This window comes from Pieris brassicae, chromosome 1 (assembly GCF_905147105.1).
Source record: "Pieris brassicae chromosome 1, ilPieBrab1.1, whole genome shotgun sequence".
NCBI lineage: Eukaryota > Metazoa > Arthropoda > Insecta > Lepidoptera > Pieridae > Pieris > Pieris brassicae.
This window is the reverse complement of record NC_059665.1, coordinates 22946515-22968626: the sequence shown is the minus strand read 5'-3', so window position 1 is coordinate 22968626 and position 22112 is coordinate 22946515. Positions and strand designations below refer to the sequence as shown.

At 37.1% G+C, this 22112-nt stretch overlaps 1 protein-coding gene across 2 annotated transcripts in view; it reads right to left on the bottom strand.

The window, feature by feature from the left end:
- Window positions 1-534: 534 nt before the first annotated feature.
- The window catches only part of LOC123716486 (mitogen-activated protein kinase kinase kinase 11), a 37179-nt gene continuing 15601 nt past the window's right edge, over window positions 535-22112 (bottom strand). The window contains exons 2-12 of one of the 2 annotated variants that reach the window (XM_045672251.1): window positions 11614-11753; window positions 11214-11406; window positions 10664-10839; window positions 9218-9404; window positions 8606-8773; window positions 8234-8401; window positions 5433-5543; window positions 4576-4711; window positions 3760-3880; window positions 2904-3646; window positions 535-2837 (exon numbers count right to left, since the gene is read on the bottom strand). In XM_045672251.1, the coding sequence (XP_045528207.1) occupies window positions 2780-2837; window positions 2904-3646; window positions 3760-3880; window positions 4576-4711; window positions 5433-5543; window positions 8234-8401; window positions 8606-8773; window positions 9218-9404; window positions 10664-10839; window positions 11214-11406; window positions 11614-11753 (2201 nt within the window). In that variant the 3' untranslated portion in view covers window positions 535-2779. The remainder of the gene's footprint in view (window positions 2838-2903; window positions 3647-3759; window positions 3881-4575; window positions 4712-5432; window positions 5544-8233; window positions 8402-8605; window positions 8774-9217; window positions 9405-10663; window positions 10840-11213; window positions 11407-11613; window positions 11754-22112) is intronic. The other variant, XM_045672260.1, reaches the window with a different exon arrangement.

The window sequence follows — 22112 nt, the reverse complement described above, 5'->3', positions numbered from 1 at the left end:
AGAGGTTAAAAACCAAAATTACTAAACCAAATGGTTTGAAATTAGTGATTAAACGAAGCTTCACTCATTGTTTAGATCTAGACATTCGTAAAGGACAATTGTGATAAAAATCAATGACATTTTTCTTTTGAGACGTGTACATAAATATAATCTTAAGACACGATTTTATAAGTAAATTTATATTTTATATGCGCACTACATACTATAATTATGCAGAAAATAAATTGTTCTTTTTATACTTATAGCAAAATGTTTTATTTTTTCTAAACCTCAGTACCTATAGTAGTAGGTAAATAAAAAGTATGTAATGTTTCACCTTTGGTATCTACAATTAAAACAACATTTAACATTGCACAAGTTATTACTTTCAATATTTTGCCTCCCAATGGAAAAATCTGGTGACCTTGGCAATTAACATGCAGGCTATAATTGGCAGTGACCAAACTTCATCAAATGCTAAACTGTACATATATCAGCTGGATGGCCAGGTCTTCCGATTGTTTAGGGATGTGAGGGTAAAATAATAGTCCAGAGTAAAAAGCTTAATCTATTTTATTTGTCGGTTTAACGTACAGACGTAAGGCATTCTCCCAATACATTGGCACACAGAACCTTCAATACTTTCGCTCACTACGAGCTCGATATCACACCACCACGGAATGTTCAATTAAAATAATGGAATGCCCGGATTTGCACTCTTACACGGAGAGAAGACAGTTTCTATGATTTAGATAAGTATTATATTCCGGTAGATAAGAAAGACGAAACGCCTTCAAAGACTCGGACAAAGAGCGCAAAACCGTTGTAACCAAACAAAACTCGAATAAAAATTAAGACTAGACGTTTAAGTAATTGCGCCGTGAATATCTACAGGGTTACGTTTCGTCGACTCGAGAAAACAATTTGTGACTAATCTGAAACTTATAGTACGAGAGATTCTTAACATAATTTGGTTAGGTTTTGGTTTGTACTAAATAAATAATTCAAAGCGCAATATTGGCACAGACAAGCTCAAATTACGCGCTACTTAACGATCAAAATATATACATTTAAATAATTTCCGATCGAAATACTGTATCCAATACTGTTTCACGACGTTTCAAATAAAAATAATGGACGCAAATAATTACCGCATATTGCACAAATAAAAACACATTGCATAATGTCTGTCATAATACAAATATAAAAATTGAAAATGCCGATTCCTCACCACCTCACCTCACTCACCTTCCACACTTCGCCAGCAAACATGAGGCACTGGTTTCGCTAATAATATCAAAGCTAATTTTTATATTACTTTTGATATACACCTTACACTTAATTACGCTAGTGAACAATCCAAGCTTTCGCCAAAATCAAACTTCTCGGTAATAAAAATATTTATTTCGCTCAATATCAGCGACTTCGGTCCATCACAACACGAAACTCGAATCGTCAAATTCGACATTCACAGTACAAAATGCGTACTTAATATCGACTTTAATATCAAGGTATGGTCACGACGAAACTATTAGAAACGTGTTACTTTTTACGTACTTATTTACGTAAATATTCCGTAAATTCGTCTCACATGTGGGGAAAAAAGCGATTCGGTAGAAACAAACGAATATGAATTTGAAAAAAAAAAAATGACACGTCTCAGCAAAATGCATCTTTTATGACGACGCCGACTAGTAACTTCGATTCTCACCTAAACATAACTCGAATACAAAAGCCACTAACGCTACGCACGGCGGCCGAGTCGCGCCATAGCGACCGCAGCGAGCGGCCTATTCCATATCAAAACACTGCCACACACACAAATTCATTTAAAAAAAACATTTTTTACACATTCCTTTAATTCGACGGAATGCACCTCGCTGCGGCATCTAAGGCGCCAGCCAAACGACATTTCAGTCAAAAATATTACAATACTTTGTACAAAACGCGATATAGTTTTCAATATACACACGACTACAGTTCTACGTACCTTAACATATTTGTACTATTTATTAAAAAAAAAAACTCCTAAATGCCAGTTAAATAAACGAAGCTTGTACATTGCGTATTTACACTGTACACGTTTTGTGCCCGACAAACATTCGAGTACCAGGCGATCGTGTCTACACAAAACACGCGAAAAGTGGATAATTACAATTCTGCATTACGAATAAACACATTGTTCACGGTATGATTCGACAATATGACTCGAAACCTTTCGGTTGGAACACATAAAAAAATCTCAAAAGGCCATTCGTCAGCCAAATCCTAAACTTATAATCTCACATACGTTCATTTAATCATCTTTAACGATCACAAAAACACAAATTATCCGTTTACGAGAGTTTAATACACATCTTAAAACTTACGATCACGGTGAGCGAGTGTAACGAATACCAATTGCAATGGTGTTTAGCGAGTGCGAGTGTAAAACGTATTTTATTGTGAACTAATAAAAGCGTGACCGTTATAGTCTTGTTATAACGTGTCTACGGTTAGTTTTATTTTGTAAAATATTTCGGACAATCAAATCCTAATAATAAGTTCGTCCTTCGGCCACTTTCGATAACCAAAATTCACGTCGTTATACAAAATTAATCTAAGAGATTACACTTCAAATATCGTGGCGAAAAGCCGTGAACATGTTCAGAGTCCAGCGAACGTAGAAAGCACAAACCGTATGCTGATAGAGAGAGAGATAGACCTCCGACACATCCTCGAAGGCGAGGCCGAAACGTCGTCCGACGCGCCGTGCGATCGCATATCACACGAGGTAATCGTCGAACTTCGTGAGCCTTCGCTACGAGTGCCGGGAGCCGCGACGCGCCACTCCATCTTCCATCGCTTCGGGACTGAATCTGTAAGACGCGAGAGTCATTATCGTTCTCGGGAGATCAGGGAAGTGGAGCTTTCAAGGAACCGACCTGACTCTCGACTGCGACCCGACGGAGACGTCCCTCGCGGAGACGTAGGAGCTGTCCGTTTCGCTCGTCAAGCTATCCGGCGGGGTGGGATTGGTGGGGGTCCCCCCCCCGGAGCTGCCCCCCGACGCCGAAGACTTCTTGTACTTTTTCAGACTGGACCTCAGCTTCGCGGGTCCCGATTCCAGCCCCAAATTTGCCGGCCGCTCGGCTTCCTCCCGATAGAAGTCCCTCGGAAGGGAGTAGTCGTTCTTTCGAGGATACTCGCCTTTGGGGCGGTAGTCTTTGGGGTGCTTTTGGAATTTGGGGGAGAATTCTTCGGGGTGCGAATTGGACGCGGAGGAGTTGGACGGGGTCCGTCGGTGCGTGAACCTGTAGTCGGGGGTCGACTCCCGGTATTCGAAGGAGCACTCGTCGTACCCGTAGTACGGGTGTTTGACCACGTAGTCGGCGGTCCTATCGTAGTAGTCCGGTCTGTAGAAGAAGTCCTGCCTCTCTTGGGAAGGGGAAGGTTGGAAGTTCTCTCGGTAGTTCTGGTACAGATCGGCTAAATGATCCGAAGTGGAGGAGGTTCTCCTGGGAGAGGGAGTCGGTTGGGTCGAAGTGTAGTTGGTCCCGAGGCCGGAAGTGCCGGAGAGGGGTTGAGCGGAATGGCCGTATCCGGAGGAAGAGGAAGGGTGCGCGTAATGCGTGGGAGAGTCGGTGAATCGGAGGGGCTTCTGATCTTCCACTTGTAGGCTGGATATCTGAAATCGAATTGGAAAAATCTGACTAAAAGCCGAGGGTGTCGGAGCAGCTCATAAACGAACGCTTCCGAGCTTCGTCAGGTCGAATCAAAAGAGATACTTTGACTACTCACGGGATCTGTTAGAGCGTTGAGTGGTGCTCGGACGTGCCTGGTGGGTCCGTGGTAGGTGTTGTGCGCGAAACCGAATCCCTCGTACACTGACGGACTCAGCATGTCCGATTCTACCTCCGCTCTGAAAACAATTCAAATTACAAAATAACAAAGGATACAAATCCGTACTATTTCATTTGGAAAAAAAACCTTACCTGAGTGAACTTTAATAAAATCTCAAACTATAACTAAAAAAACTTCATTCATGTAGTATACTTATGAAAAGATGTTAAATTGATTCTAAATTGACATTTACTGCCAGTTCGCAAGTCAGGGCGTAGAACGGAAGAGAAGAACTGGCAAAAAACTCTCCGCCACTCTTTTTAATCGCCAAGTTTTGAGTCATACAAATTGTTTGAACTGGAGCCAGTCAATCCCAAGGATTTGGGACAAATTTATGAAAAGCTTTATTTATTAATTGAATTTATTCACTGCTAATTATCTCATTTTGTTGGTAAAACGAATACAATTCCCATATAAGGAGTGGTTTATCTTCTGGGGCCTGGTTGGTTGCTTAAATTAGTTATCGTTCGAGTACTATACTGGTGAAAGTTATCATTTGTTTTAAAATCGTTTATATTTGTTTGTACATACAAAGCTTCAAGAATATATTGACCAGATGGCGTCATAATATTTAATTATTTAAACTTATTCCGCACCCACTTCTTTGGGAAAACACAACAAATCCTCCGAACAGCCCAATAATATATGATACATGCCATATAAAGGTAGTAAATGTAATGTATTCAACATAATGTATGAGAGTGAGAAACACACCTGTGTGGCTGTAGAGTAGGATGTAGTGGGCTGACGTTGGAGACTCTGACGTCATATCCGGCAGCCACGCCGCCCAACAGCGCCGCCATATTGTATAGCACCAGCTCGATTATACTCGGCTTTTTAAACTTATAACCTGGAATAAAAGAAATATTTTAGGTTCAACTTCCTTTAACATTAACAATTTAATAAAGGGGAGCAGGCAAATCGTCTTTGGAAAAGTATTTAATGTTCCAAGTAATTTAGTTAAACCGGTAGAACCATTGTATAACTGTGAATATTATGCGTCAGTTATCAAGTATAGATTACAGAAAACAAAGAAACAAGCTAGGGAAAATTTGATTCAATCAATAATTGAAAGAACAAATAAAGCTAATCAAACTTGTAGAGGTGTAACATATAAACCTAATGACAATATTCTATTAAAAAATTAATCAACAAATAAATTTCAAAATGTGTATAATGGTCCATATGTTGTGTTGGAAGATTTGTCACCAAATGTAAAGATAATTAGAGATGGAAGAGTATACATCGTACATAAGAATAGAACTAAGAGATTCGTTATGTAGAATATAATTAATAAACTTCTAAATAAATCAATATATATATATAATAATGTAATCTTATTAAAAAAAAATTCTCAATTGCATGGGTGGTGTAGTGTGGTGACACCCTTATCTCTAATATAATTGTGTTTTCTTATGTATCCAAATATAGAGCAGTCGTAAACTAAACGTTGTTTCATTTAGATGTGTCAAGTCCTTACAGATGGCTGTTCAACGAGTTGACTTGATAATTTCACTGACAAAGAATTCCTTAAGGTTAGAGAAGTGAATGCAGAATGCTTTTCAACATACCTTCCGTACTATAGAGAGTGGGCATGGGTATCGTATACCTCGACGACGTCCCGAGAGGGTACTCTGGACCCCATTCGTCCGGACTGAAGTCTGTGTAAGGAAGAAAACAACCTATGTGAATAGAAACAGGCATTAGACTAGGGACGTGCTCACGACATCTCTATTAGCAATTAGCATCGATGTGACCAGAGACAATTAAGTAGTTTAAAAGGTTTATACATTCAGTATTTAACGATTGAACTTGGAGGTTCCTCACTTGTACTTAAATCCTTATATAGTATTCCACCAAGGGTAGTTTTTGATTGGCCTAATACATTTTGATATCACACACCCCGTACAAGTCTACATCGATGCTCAATTAGCAATTTATATTATACATTGTGCAATGATATGAACGAACAATGTCTTCAATTGATGAATTCAAATACACTTTAATAACATAACACTGTTTTAACACTATTTAGTACACTTTATATTACACCTAGAATTGTTCAAAGATGCGATGTGAATAGTGCTGATAAAACGCGTGTGAATATCTACGCATGCCACACAGTTCATAAGCAACATAAAAAGCAATAATTATCGTCTCTTAAAAACACAAATTTTGATCAACTCTCAGCCTATCGTACGTCCATATATAAGATCCAATTGAGGAGAAAAATTTACAATTTCCAAAAATATTTCAAAACGTAGAATATACTTCGTTTACGATAAACTGACGTCGTGCTAAACTAAAAAAAGTTAAATACTTACATTTGCAAAGGAAACCGTGGCGCGATCGGCCTCTTAATTGTTACAATGTTATCCTCCATCGATTCAGTCCCGATTAGAAAGCTAAGCTCCTTTTCCTTCACCTCTCTTTGTGTTTGTCAACGAGACTCTCTTTGTTAAGGGTAATGTTAGCTCTATTAGTAGGCCCATGTTAAAAGAATACACCAGACTCGATTTTATGGAAAAGGTTTATTGATCGATTGATATATAAAGAATTAAGTATAAACTAAAGAACCGTATCACCAAGAGTTTACACGATCGCCCTGACGGTTTGGCTTCGGCCGGGGAGAGTCGGCGGAGGAGAGACGGGTCCCCGATCCCGAATAGAGTCGAGTGAAATTTCGGTATGACTAGGTGGGGCAGCACTTTCCAAATCATCGCCGCCGACCGATCGCCGAGCCCCTCCGGCGACTCGCGCCCGTCCGGTGACGTTTCGACGATTTGCGAGTCTAGGTCCACCACCACGGGAGCGTGTTATCGAATGTTACGACGGAAATTCTGTACCATCTTACATTATCCTTTAACCTACTCTGCTCCGGCTCCGAGAGGCCGTCCGACGTCGGAGCGCGGAATCGAACGGGCTTCCGGAGGCCGAGAGGCCATTGTAAACATTTGAAAGCGTGCCGCGAGACGACCAGGTGAAGAAGCGACCTCTAACGTAAGTACAAAATACATAGATAATAAACGGAACTGATAAGCATGCATAGCGTAGGACAGGCTCAAGCAAACAAATGCTTACAATTCACAAAACAATATAAAATTACAAAATCTACTTAGGCTACGACACGCACAAACATCGCGATCCTGCTGCCGATCTACGGCTTCGCTACTTTTGTGACAGAAGATAACTCTTCACTCTGAGAAAATACTTACAAGGGTACGGCAGACTGTCTGACGATCCTTCAGCGGCGAGAAACAAATCAGAAAAAGATTAGCGTCGCCGATACGAGGTAGAGACAATTTTTTTTTTTCATAATTTTTTATCATAAGAGATCTCTACGCGTATCGACACTCACGCGTTGGCAAGAATCCTAAAAAAATCAGTCGATTGAGAGCCATCGAGTCTTTCCAGAGAAACCTCGCCCGCCTCTAACCTAACCTAACCTAACCTAGCAAATCGCCGGCGACGCTTCGTAGGATTCCGTCATAGAAAAATATCGGCGCCGGCGACTCTCCTTACTCTAGCGTAACTAATGTCGGAATAAATGCTCTATTTCAAATCACTATTCTCGGATTCGCCTCGATTTTTGGAATTCAGTGCGAAGCCGAAGGCTCGGCCGACACTGGTCCTCAACTAAATCTAGCCTAGGGAGAAATAAGTCTTTCATCTTATAAACTTAAGCTAAGGAGTCTTCGAGACTCGTCCGGAACCCGTCGAGGGACGAGTTCGGTCGCGAGACGAGCGCGTCAGTGGGTCGGTCGCGGAAGGGAGACGGCGACGCGACGTCACTCGTCCCTCAAGAGCTCCGTGGTGTCCGAGGACAGGCTCCCGGCCACGGCGAGGAGGCCGGCGAGGCCGTCCGACCGTAGGGACTCGAGGAAGTTCTTCTCGATCACCCCCCGCGAGCGCTCGCGCCCGTCGGGCAGGTCGAAGACCGTGTCGTAGTGGGGCACGTCGGCGGCGGAGGTGAACATGGGGCAGAGGAAGAATCGGTTCCGCCGCGGTTCGTCGTTCTCGTAAAGCAAGTCGTCGTGGCTGCCGCTCCGTCTCGCGGCCGGTTCGGTTTTGGGTGAGCGGACTTGAGATTTCGATTTGCGAGGCTTGCGCTTCGGGTGCTCGACCGCGCTTATTATTAGCCCGCTCGTCCGATCCGCTTCTTCGTGTGGACAAAACTTATATTAGGCGGGCCTTCGAATACCTTCACTCGATACTGCGGGAGTGTGTGTGCGTTGGTCCCTTCGATTATTCCAATTTGAGAAACAGTCAATTACGTCAAAATCGGTTCAGTGGTTAATGGGACCTGTCTAACGAGGTAGGTAAATATTGCAATCGGCAAAGTCTGAATAAACGACGAGTGAAAACTACTCACCGGGATGCCGGGCGGGCGAGGCGCGAGCGGGCGAGAGGTGGGGGGCGGAGGTAGAGGCGGAGGGGCGGTGGGAACGGGCGCGGAGGGCGGGCAGCGGCAGGTGCGTGCGCGTGCGCGTGTGGCCGGTGGACGGTCCCCAAGTCTTGCCTTTCACGCCGTCCGCGGGCACTGCGAAGCGATGTCGATGTTTTTTAAATATCTCAATAAAAAAAACTCTGTACTAAAAAGGGTAATTAAAGAATTAGCAGAAATCTTTTAAATCATTAGTTTTAACTCACGATTAAATGTTATTTATATATTAGATTTAGCATTAGAACGCGACCTTATCTCCGGGACAAGATTTATTCTCATTGTATACTAAAGAATACTCACGAGCGATGGCCCGCATGATCGCGGGTGATCCTGGCGGCGTGTCCTTGGCCACGGCGACTAACTGCTTCACGCTGGCTTCGTCGTTGGGCCTCACGGTCAGCGTGTGACGAAAGTCCAAGGGCGAGGAGATCGTGTCCTTCTTCAGCAGACGGATCTTGCTGAATTTGCCTGAAATTTTTATTTAGAACTAAATTAGTGTCTTGGTAAAGAGATTTTTTTTATTATGTATGTTCGAATCACGACAGTGCACTAAAAATATCGAACTAAGAGCGCAATTAAGACTTGCTAGTGAGGAAACCGGGTCAGGAATCAGGTCTCAAATACAAAAATCGATTTCAGACACAGAAGGATCTTATCTTTGATAATTTAATATTCTCGGCAATCTGAGGCCAAAACTCTTAACTGTAGGGTTACTCAATAACTATTATTTAACGATCCCCGAAGGACTCTATATATTTTAATTGTAATTAATTTGGTTATAAAGTGTTTTTTAAACACGATACAAATGTAAGAGTTTAATTTTTAAAAAAAATTAACTACCATATATTTTAAAATGATAAAACTTGGTATCTTAAACGTGAGTGAAGCCGCGGGGAGTAGCTAATGCATTACCTTTCCGTTTGTTAGGCTGCGGCGGTTGTTGCGACATATTACTAGCGAATATTAGTATGTGCAATTCACGAGCTGCCAGATCGATCTCTCTCATCTCCAACTCCCTCTCTTTCTGGGCGAGGTTCTGTTCTACCAGCCTCTGCTGGAGCTGGGCTCTGGTGAGTTCTTCTTCGCGACATCGAAGCTCCTGAAATTGCAAAATGTTTCTTTAAATGGTTGTCAAACAAGCATTAAATGTAATAAAAAAAATATTCACAATTCTTTATTTGTTTAGTTATATCTACAATAGAATACAGATTGAGGCCTGCCTAGTAAGTCAGAGACCTGTGACAGGGAAGCTTCGCTCTTCTTTAAATTTACAAAGTTTCATCAAGGGTAATCAACACAATTGGTTTTAAAAACGAGGGTACTGTAAAAAATTATAAATATTTACGAATATTTGATGATGACTGTGTAATTGTGTATGTGAAAGACGAAACAAATCTAAGTGAAAGTGTGCATTCAAAGATGGATTAAGGAATGACAATTATTTTTCTTATTGGAGCATTTAACAATGATTTAGTTTAGTGTACTGAGCCAATGGTTTAAAGTTATTTTACATTTGTGGTATGTAAGATTATGCAAGCTAAGGGTTTTATTTAAACTATTGTAAACATTGTATATTTTAGTCTATTGAGACGGAGATTTAAAAAAGCACTAATTATAATGATTATGATTAATTCCTTCTTGAGGCAGAAATGTTTGAAACTGGAGCTTGTTGATTTTAACTTATATTTAAATGACAAATGTACTCAGCTATTTATTTAATACATAATGAGATCAACAACTGCATACATAGCTTAGAGATTATGCACATGGCATACGATCTGGAGGTTCTAAGGTTTGAATTGTGGAGAAACAAAACTAACATCAGCCTTATGAATTTACTGAGACCAATGATATGTCTAACTCATGCATTCAGAGATTCTGTTCTCAATTTCCTTAACAGTAATATTTGCAAAGAAATAATAAATCTAAAATAATATTATTAAACATCTACATAATTCTACAACGCAAGCTTTTAAACACACTTAATACATAATATACTACATTAAAAGCTACAACATAAATACTATTAGAGTTAGTAGCACTAACCTCTTCTATGGTTTTGCATTCCTATGTAAGCAGACGGAAGACAATTTGCATTATTTTCTTGTAATTATAGTACATAAAACTACTATACCATTACAAAATAAATATGTTTTGTTGATCAACTTAAGTTATATATTGTTTAATGAAAAATGTAACGACACAAACACAAGATTACAGACGAAAATTACCTCCACTAATAATAATAGAACTATTATCAAATATTATTCTTTTCTGAAACATCAAAAGGATAAATTAACTTCCAAGTTTGCCGCACACTTAATTTTTAGGTACCGCTCGTCTGTTAACATCGCTTACCTTCTCTTTTCTCCTTAGATCCCTCAGAACCTCTTCAATTTCTATTCTCCATCCATCTTGCATTGTGTGAAAACTTTCGTGAGGTGCGCGAGTGAATTCCGATTGTCTGATTCGTTCCAGCTGTTCCAGGATTTCCGGGAATAACGGCCGTTCTCGAGGGTTCGAATGCCAGCAGGCTGGAACATGAATGGAATAGATTGTAAATGATATTGTGTATATTTTTTGTATTCAATGCTTATATCACACAGTTTAATTATTATTACAAAATACTATGTCGAACAATAAACCAATAACAGCCCTGATGCAGAGCAAAAGTTTGTAATAGTTTTCTTACAGAGCCCCTGGCGGTTTTATCGCATAGTTCTAAAACTTTCAAACATATTTGGCACAGTAGATTGTACGTTCAACTATGACAAACTCTTGATTTAGCTACAGGTGTGGGTCAAACCGCTGTTAGTACCTCGTCCTGCCCTATTTATCCTCGAATACAAAAAGCTAAGTAACACATAATAATGTACTAGCACAGCGTGAAACACTTTCATTCCCTTACCTTCCATAAGTACCCTCCAAGGCTCCGGGCACGTACTGGGTATGGGCAGCGTGAGTTTGTTGACGGCGACCCCATAAGCGACTGCTAACGCATCGATGCCTTTGTATGGTGTCTCACCCGTGAGTAGTTCCCAAAGTAAAACCCCATATGACCAGACGTCTGAAGCGTGGGAAAACGTCGAGTTCTTTATCACCTGGAAGTTTTTGTTGAGGTTTGTTCAGTCCTAATTTTAAAGAAATATGGATACAAATATCAAATTTTTTTATAAAGACTGTAAAAAATTAATCATAAATATCCTTGCTCCCTGACATACTACTTGTGGATAACGTCTAATAGAGTGTAAGACGTGGTGTTTTCTTTTAAAGTTTAATAAAACATTTTTATAATCCTTATTGCTAACCTCAGGTGGCATCCAGGCGTAAGTCCCAGCTGCAGACATTCTAGTAGTTTTGTAGACCTCACGGGCAAGACCAAAGTCCGTAATCTTCAGGGTTTTGTTCTCCAACATGTCGTCTGTTAATATTGTCTCACTTAACAAAACTGAAATTGAAAAAAAAAACCTCATTAGTTTTGGTCGACATTAAATTTTGGCACGAAAGGCACAACACTAAAATTGAGAGGGAATTTTTATTCAATTCTCTAATATAATAATAAATTATAGTACAAAGATAAGTCTTCATCGTCAGTTATCATCTTTTATGGCAAGTTCTTTCACTTAGTCTTCAAAAGTCAAATGTGTGTGAAAATAGATTACCTTTATGTGGGTAAAGTACATCATTTTTAAGTTCATTTGCGCTTCTAAAAAGTTAACATTAAATTAATTGTGTCAAACATAGCGTGTGAACGGAAATGTTTAAGGTAAAAGCCCCAGTAAACCAGATAAAAATATACTTGGAATGAGTTATGATTATTATAATATTATAATAGTAAACAAATTTAAAATAAGCGATTACGGACGCCTTATTAAGTCATAGCAATATATAATACGCCCGAGCCGTAATAATTAAATCTAGACTGGTTAAATTAGTCTAGATTAAAGAACAACATACTACTTTTATAATGTAGAGTAGTATTACTACCACTTTCAATCTGTATGTAGATACTACTATCGCCATAATATTAATTGATTGCGAGAGAGACAAAGTCAATTACAGATCATGGAAACTTTCGCAATTTGTTCTGATATTCAATTGTACTTTGCAAACATAGTTTCACCGATTCCTGATGGTACCACTTAGCTGTTAAGTACTTAAAAAGTTTCTTAAACTTCAAAATTACACAAGTACAAATTACACGATTTTTTTGCACCTTTGAGCTTTTTAATCGTTTAAAAACGCATCGTCGTATGTATACATAACAACTTAATTACTTTTATAACGATAATTAAGATAGCTTAATGTCTACTAGCTAAAAACGTCTTTCTGTCTTAATCTTTATGCCTAGCCAGAACTTGTGAAACCCGTGTTAATTACACAGATTTACTAGTGTTTATAATGAGTTCGTTTTTAAAAATAGTAATAATTGTAATAGCAGTTACTATATAAGGCCTCCTAAATACTGGTGCGTCCGATATCTGAAGATCGGGAAATAGGCTTTAGTGAAACTGGTCCTAAGTCACGATTTCTAGGCACGTGGGTGGATCTCTACGTGACTCAAATCATATACCAGGGTATAGGTTACTTGGCTTCATAACTTTGACTTAACATTTTAATTGAAAAATTGAGTTGGCAAGTTCAGTGGGCAGTAAACTGAAAAGTTCAATTGTTTCCGTCTTGTTTAAAACAATCCAAGCTTTTAAGCGTGGCGCAAAAAACATGTGTGATAAATGCCATAAGTGAAATCGAAATGGCTCTAGGCCTTTTATTTAGATCAATTCACGCCAAAAAGCACTACTATTTTAACAAAAGTTCAGCTTGTACAAATTACATAGTCAAACTATATGTAAAGCTAAAATCGCCTTCACATCGAACAGACATCATGTCTTTATCCAATTAAGTTATTTAATTTTCCACTACTATTTAAAAATGATTACAAAAGTGATCAAAAATGATCTATTTCATAGATAGAACATGCACAAATGTTATTTCATTCAATGGAAATTACTAGACTAGTTAAGAGTGTAGATTTAAAACCATACTATTATGCCCATATTATAGGTGTACCCTTAATAATATTTTCCCATAATACAAATAAAATAAAACAAAGTTTACATAAGCGTTCTAATAAAATTTGCGTCGCCGTTGTTGGCTAGAAAATAGAATTTTCTACGCGAGTTGACTGTTAAACAAACAAGTAAATTGTATAGTGGAATCGATTTCCCACATCTAGGTCAATTCGCTGTGTCCAAAGTCTAGACCAAAAGATAGCGTTCAACGTGCCTAACAGGCTCTTAGCTTACGATTAAGCTTTTGTGAAAGCTTATGAAAAAAGATTATTTCTTAACAGTTCCTAAATGACGAGACAATTTTCAAGTCTTGACTTAAATTGAAGAATTTGTTTAAACTCAAAATGAATCAGTCGAAAGTTAAATTAAGCTAAAAATAGTAGTGGAATATTTAAGTTTTAGTATTTATATTATTAATAATTATTTATGATTTCAAGCAACGATTTCATTAACCTAATATATTATCTTTTAAATATATAAATAAATAATGTCATTTTATTATTGAGAGGTTTGGCTATATAGCATGCAAGACGGATTAGTTTTGAAACTAAATCACCAAAAGTTCGTGTTTATTAACGTTGGAAAGTTTTAATAGTTAGCTCCATGAGATCATAATAGAGTGAAGAATGTGGATATTATTCTAGTATAAGCATTACGTAACTTTAAGTCTTATTTTCGAAGCAAAAGAATCTTTGTTTTAATAGACTTCACAGTAAATCTTGTGACATTTCTGATAACAAAATTAAATCTTTGCTTATTTAAAAACAGGCAAACGCAGGCGGATTTAAACATAAACAAGTCTGAAACACTTAAAATATAAAAATAAAACGATTTTTATAATTCGAGCCGTCACAATTCCGAGCCATTCGCGCTAAAAGCGTACCGATGGTTATTACAGCTGCCATAAACGGAACAGACGTCTTGACGAAATTGTACATGAATTTATGTTCATTTCTTCAAATGAGAATTATCGAATCATCATAAAGATAATTGGAGATGCAATCATTGTTGCAGTTTAAGTTTATGGGGAAATGTTACTAGGACAGCACTTTTAAAAGGATTTTCCCATCTCGCTCAATGGCTAGGAAACCGTGCGATATAGTGCTGGCTGTAGCTTATAACTAAATTATCTAACATCTGGATTAGATTACTATCCAAAGGTAAGGTAGTACAATATTATAATCAAATAGACATATCGCGCCCTATTAAAGACACGTTCAATACAGAGAAAAATACAAACATATGATGTTATCACAAGATTATAATTGACACAGAAAACCCTTTGCCTTATAGGTATTCATATATCTTTTAATTGTTACAAAATCTCTGAACAATCACATCGAGCCGACATTTGGAGGCGCCGTTTGTTTGACATTGATGGACGTTTGAATCGAACCCACGACCACGTATGATAATGCCAACGTGATACTTCGGATAACGGCCTCAAATCTTGTGTTTGTGAGCAAGAAGTTTACATTAACTATCCGCGTGTCAGACATCAGTTGCGTTTAACCTATATTATACACCCATTGTAAAACGCTTTATGTATTGTAACTGAAATATGTTAGGTATTTGAATACCTCTTCAAATTTGTATTTGGGATTGAGGTAGATAAGTTGTTTCTTTATTATTTCTAATTGCGTACAAAGTCATGGAAGGAATATAATGTATTGTTACGAAGACGGGTCGACTGCATGTTTCTAGATTTTTCCACTAGTTAGAGAACTTTTCAGCAGGCTGTAATATGATTTCTGACCGTTTCAGGAGAGGGTCAATCACATATTAGAAAATTGTAATTTTCATAACGTTACCCTAGTTTTCAGGAAGCTGAAACCTTTTTTCAGTCGGTTTCAGAACATGTGTAGTCGAGTGGTGCAGTTTTCAGGAGACCCGTTTTCAGGCGTTTTCAGGCCTAGTTATACCCCTTTGATGAAGGAAGACCGAACTTTCTAGGTGTGATACAAGGACGAAATGATACGAGAGAGAGAGAGAGAAGATCAGAACTTTCTCGAAACTAGACGAGCACTCTAGAACGCCGTACGACAAGGACGGAGCAACGTGCGAAAGAGACAAAGAGTGCGAACGTTCTAGAATTGTGCAATCGCTACTCAGTAGCAAGCCCGCCTAGAAAGTTCTCGAATATTGTTTAGAATTATTCCCAGGGATATATAAGCGAGCCGAAACGCGACTAGTCACCTTTAGTTTTGAATGCGATAACAAGAGCGAAACACCGAAGCGATAAAGTGCGAATAAAGTGAATATAAGTGATAAAGTACTGTGTGAAGTGTGCATACGTGAAGTAATTAGTGACTGTGTTTTTGTGTGCTATTAGTGCATTTCTGCAATTAATTTATGCCCATAAATTCCTCATTGATTTATTAAGAAATAAACCTTTGAAGAAATCTACGACATTTTCTATCCGATCCCCTAGCTTGTAACAGTATTTACTATTTATTGACTTAATTTTACTTCCTTAATAGTATTACAAATTGTTTTGTAGACAGCAGTTGCTGTATAACATATATGGAATAATAATTTATAGCGTACACAAATATATTACAGTGTCTTTTGATATCTTTTTAAGTATTCGTCTTTTATTTACATATATTAAGTAGGTTTTGAACTAAAATAATAAAATTCACAATTGGCAGACTTTGATATAATTATAGAAAACAAATGCAAATGATTTTTGTTAGATTATATATTAATTTACATACTGAAACGTTTCAGTATCTATACATCTACATCTTTTGTATCGAAGCCCATGTAACACGTTTATACCGAAGGTCTTTTGTTTTTATGTTACGTAAGCTTGGGTGGGCCGAAGGTCTAATGAACTTGAGGTGAACTAGAATGGAGTCATAATAGGTGTTTACTAATTATTTTAAGAGACTTCTACATAAATCTTTGCACCATTATTTCTGACGAATAAGGGCAGCGTTACATGCTCTGAAGTATATTTTTCGACACACCTTAAATTTACGTAAAAAGTTCGTTAAATTTATTAAACCCGAGAATTATTAGTGACAAAGGTCTCATTAACTACCGCTTAATATAACAAGTTACATAGCTGGTGCATCATCTAACATAAACAAGATACGTGAGAGCTTTTATACATTAAATCACATAATGTACGAAGCGTTAAGTACTATCAGAAAGATAAAATTCATAATCCTAAATATAATAAAAAGTGTAAAAATGTGCTCTACATTCTTTCTTCCTTCTTCTCTCTAACCTCTTTTTAAAAGTCTTCTACATAAACACTTTCTAAGTATATCCTTTCCTGCTCAATCTGTGACTTTTGTAATTGATATATTTTCATATTCTTTTGGGTTGCATTGGAATTCATGAACTTTAAATTTAGCTTTTAGTTGTTGGTCTATTTTTTATTTTCGATTAATATTGGTAATTGTATATTTTTTTAGTGTTACTTGTAATTTTATTATTGCTGATTTTGTTATGCACTTCTTAGCCGTTCCTAGCGTAGCCTGAAAGAGATAGCTTGTTACTTTTTTGACTTAATCTATTAACAATACCTAACAATTAATAAATTATAAGTTTCTTCATATAGGTACATCACACCGATTGATGAAAACCGTTAGTAATATCTTCGTGTCAATATACACTAAAGAACTTTTACTTAAACGTGCATTACTCGCGTACATTATATTATCGCGTAATCGATTCAACTTAAAAAGGGCGAGCGTGTCGACTCCCTCAAACATAGAGGCGCGCATTTGAACAGTATTCAAGTGGAATGAATAATTCATCCCATATGACGCGGGAAATGCGCCTTAAAGGAAACATATCCGGTGTCCAGACTTAAATGATTTGTGAGATAACATTGTTTTATCCACAATTGCTCTATCTCTATAAATAGTTCTTTTTCGGTATCTAACTATCGAAACGATCAAAATACTATCATTATAATTTGGATTAAAAGTGTAAAATAATTATTGACATATTATTTATAATTAATAATGACTTATATACTAAGTTTTCATGATTAAGTTGATAGGCGAACTAGGTTGTCCTGGAAAAAATTCTGGGGATATGCTCCAATTAAAAAAAAAATATTATTATAAATGCTTCTAATTTTACATTTACTGCCAGTTCTAAAATCAAGGGCGTAGAATGGAAGAGAAGAACTGGCAATAAACTCTCCGCCACTCTTTTTAATCGCCATTTTTTGTTTTGTTTTACACAATGTTTGTATGTAGCTGGAAAAATTTCACCATGTTTCACATGACATCTTAAGTAATTAATAATAAAAAAACAAAGATTTGTCCTCTATCAGTAGGCATGGTGAAATAGGAGCACGCACTTACAACAACACGCAAAGGCATACCTACATACATAAAGAAGAAAGTCTTAGGCACATGTCGGAAGTCAATCGCGGATTTATGACTCGAACACAAACAACAAAAATAACAACTTGTCAACGAGGAATGGAACGTAGTGTACTAAATTTTACACTAAAGGCAGAAAACAAAACGTATTGATGCACTATCCCATTGCAAAAAAAAGCTTAAGTGGAAAGGGCCACCAGGGAAAAGAAAATTGGAGTTTAGAGTTGGAGGATGGTTATACTCTATCTCTTTAAGAGGTCCTTCCAATTATTTCTGTATAAATATTAAAGTGTATATCTTTTCTAATGATGGATGAATGTTGCAAGGAATAAATGAGACTTGATTATTATAATGTGACTCTGCGACTCCCATCCCTGAGGTCGTAGGCTCGATCGCCGGCTTTGCACCAATGGACTTTCTTTCTATGTGCGCATTTAACATTCGCTCGAACGGTGCAGGAAAACATCGTGAGGAAACCGGCTTGCCTTAGACCCAAAAAGTCAAAGGCGCGCGTCAGGCACAGAAGGCTGATCACCTACTTGTCTATTAGATTAACAGATGATCACTACACAGATACAGAAATCTGAGGCTCAGACCTAAAAATATTGTAGCGCCATTAATATATATTTTTTAATTAATATAATATTTGCGTATTATTTTCATTACTGGGTAATCAAAAAAATTGCATTTTTTAGTTTCGCAACAAAGATATCAAAGTCTACATTTACACGGTATATTTTCAAATCGATAATAATTAAAATACATAAAAATAATTGGGCTTCTGAGAAATTAAACACGAAGAGGTATATGAACTGCGGTGTAGACAGCCCAAAAATCCTTTAGCAAATCACTGCGTGGGAGCGTATGTCGCCATATACAAAAATACCGACGTTGTTTTATTCACAAGGGTTTATTGGCATATATGGCGACGTTCAAATTGCAATTAAACAGTTTTATTTTATAATGTATATAGCGTATAAAGTTGGAACACTACAATTATTGATACTTCACAATACTATTAAAATCAAATTAACAATTATTTTGTTCACATAGAAATTCATGTACAAAACTATATTTACAGATATTGGTATAACTTTTCAGAAAAGTGAAATAAACATCAATAAATTTAGCAACTAATGCGCGTTTGACATTTCGAATTAAATATAAACATATATAAAACTTTAATTAATTCGATAATCATATCTGATTTATATGTTGTTCCATTAAACATGATTTTATCGCAATTTACACAAATCTTGTCCGAAATGTCATATCAGCTGACCGCGAATACCGGACGATACAATAAAATATGTAAACGGTACGAAATATTGTATTCGACATAGGGAATGCAATCCCGACTCGAGATCGTGAATTCGAGATCCCGCGGGATTAGAAATATCAATCCGGCGGGATCCCGAAATTTTCGGGATCTCGTATAGTTTAAAAAAAATTCACGTGACTGAATACGATGAAAACTGCATGTTTGTGATAGTGAGGTTAATTAAAATAAAATATTATTTGAAAGAAAACAAAAGCCTTTATCCTTTAACATTACGAACTAGACAACTGACAATTTTAGTAACATGAACATAATCAAAACAAAAGTAGGTATAGCTCAAGGAGATTAAAATTGGTGATTTTGAAAGTAACTTCCAAAAAAAGAGTATCTTCTAAAGTGTCTCAAGAGTGCTATCTGCTAACCGGCATCTAATGTCCATTGCAATGTACCCGTGTAATATACCGTGTAATGTATGTAATGTGCAATGTCGCGTGAAGCGTCCCGAGCGGATGTATGTAGAATCGCTGACCATTGCAGCCCAATTCCGTCAATCTCGAACGGGATCTCGTCATATTATGCTTCGGGATTGATCCCGAAAAATTACACGGGATCTCGCGAGAACGGGATTGCATTCCCTAATTCGACATCACGTAACGACAATGAAAAATCCCAAATGTCGGAATCGGAAGAAGCTTTGCTCATCGCGTTTTACATATCGATATGGATAAGTGATTAAGGATATGTAATTCTTCGATAGGAATCCTTAGTTATAATTACGCAAGCCCCAACCGGTAGCGGAGCTTTATGCACTGTTCATCTAAGCTTTGAGAAGAGTGCTGAAGTAATCCGCTCTATGAACTGGAACCATCAAAGCCTTATGCGTGCGAAAATAACCCTTCCGGTATGGTTTAACAATTTTTAAAGAGCATTTGTGTAGTTATATCTAAAACATGTCTCCTAGTGGACTGGCTGGGCTTTATAGATCGATCTGTCTATTTTATACCCAAAACCTTCGAGTTGCCATTGATACAGGATACTCGTGGCATGTACAAGTTATGAAGGCAACAGGATATTATAATGTCAAGTGCAACAAAATTGAAATGTTAACCGGAATTTTTGTCTAATTACCAAACGTGTTCTAATTAAGATTGGCCATGATATACTAGTATTTTGAGATTATAACAGCCGTGTGTGAGCACTGCCGTTTTAAAGTATATAAAAATATATCATCTGATAAAAGTATAAACACTTTACAAAAAAAGATTAAATCGACATTTAAAAATCGTGGACTTCCGAGGCCTTTGTTTGTTCCTCCCAAACTCAGACTTCTTTAGCGTATACATTAAATTTCCGACCCAAGACAAACAAACACTGATATTTGTCATTTACATCTTGATTAACTCGGTTCATTATTTGTAAGCAAAAGTAGTTTTTACCTTATATTCTAAAACTTATTTTAACTAAGCACCGAAGTCACTGGTTTAAGCTCAAGAAATAACTTGTATAAAAATGTGCCCAACTAAAAATAATTCTCAATTAAAAATACATTTTCGAGTTATTTTTTATGATTTTGACTTTTTTTCTATTTTAATATACACGGTAGGAATATAGCTATGCTTAAACTTGGTAGCTTTGTTAAAACATGACATAGTGGTTGTTTTGAAGTGTCAGGAGACTATCAGCAAAATAAGCAGCATACTATTTACCTCAATGTTACTAGAAAATCTTGCCGCGCACAAAGCTTTGCTCATTGCAAATACATGCTTAATTCAAAAAGTTTTACATTTTAGAATTTTAATTTTTGGTTTAATGTTCGGGTTAAATCTAGTCATTTATCGGGAAAGCATATTAGCAACACATAATTTTTTTCCATCTAAGGTGCTTCACTAACACGTTTGCTGGCCGTACCTGAATACCCTCTTATGCGTGAGGTAAGAGGATGTTTTTCACGTTCCTAAGACAATGGGTTGATAGATGCAAAGGGGAGGTAATAGTACTATCGGGAGCCGTCTATCCCTTTATTGGCTGGAGGTGTTTATAAGGGTTCTGATATGTACTGTGAAAATATTGAAGGAAAATTTTCCTTTACAGTATTTTTCATTATGCAAATCAGTTCTAAGCTACAGTATCATATAGTCAGCTGAAACTTGCTGAACGTTGCTTGCTTGTTTCTATTTTGTTTATTTGTACAGATAACATCGAGACGAGGAAAATCAATCATAATCGTGACGTAGCCGTTTCGTATCAGTGAGGCGACATACAGTCTGAGTGCCTTATCTTAAACGCATTTGACTGTCTGACTTTCAACTGATAAATTTATCAAATTTATCTATCACGGTAGACTTGTTCTGTAGCGATCAATATATGTCCCGTAACGTATACACGTATATATTCTACATTTACTCGCCATTATTATGTTAAAATAATCAAAACTTTAGCAGTTCAACGAAGGCGAGAAATAGGAAATTATAACGCATATGCTTAAATAAATAGACTCAAATTCATCTTATAGGCAAATAAGTGATCAGCCTCCTGTGCCTGACACCCACTGTAGTATTTTTCACGATGTTTCGCTCGAACCTACGACCTCAGTGACAGTCACACGCTAGTAATTAATAAATTATATCAAATAATATTTTTATTATAAAAGTATTATGTGAATGGAATGGCAATGTTGTGCTTAACATCACCAGCATCTTAAGGAGTTCACGTATGAAAAACATAAAAACTTTCATGCCACCACGAGGACATGAATTTGTTACTTTTATTGCTCAAGAGACATCGAGAGCGTTTTACGATCGACGGTAAATAAAATTTACGTTTCAATGCTAAGTTTTGCGATCGAGTAAGACATTTTAACTCCCAAATGTATAGAAAAAATAGATTTGAGAGTAAAAATTTAAGTATTGCATTGTCTTTTGTTAACATAGCTTTTACACATTTATAGAAAACACTTTTTTTACCGGATTGATTTTTTTTTATCAATTATTATTATTATTTAATATTAATTAAATTTTTCCGACGTTTCGCGTGCTTTACAGCGTGCGTGGTCACGGTGACTGAAGACAAAAGGTGTTGAATGTCAAAAAGTATCACAGTTGTAGAGA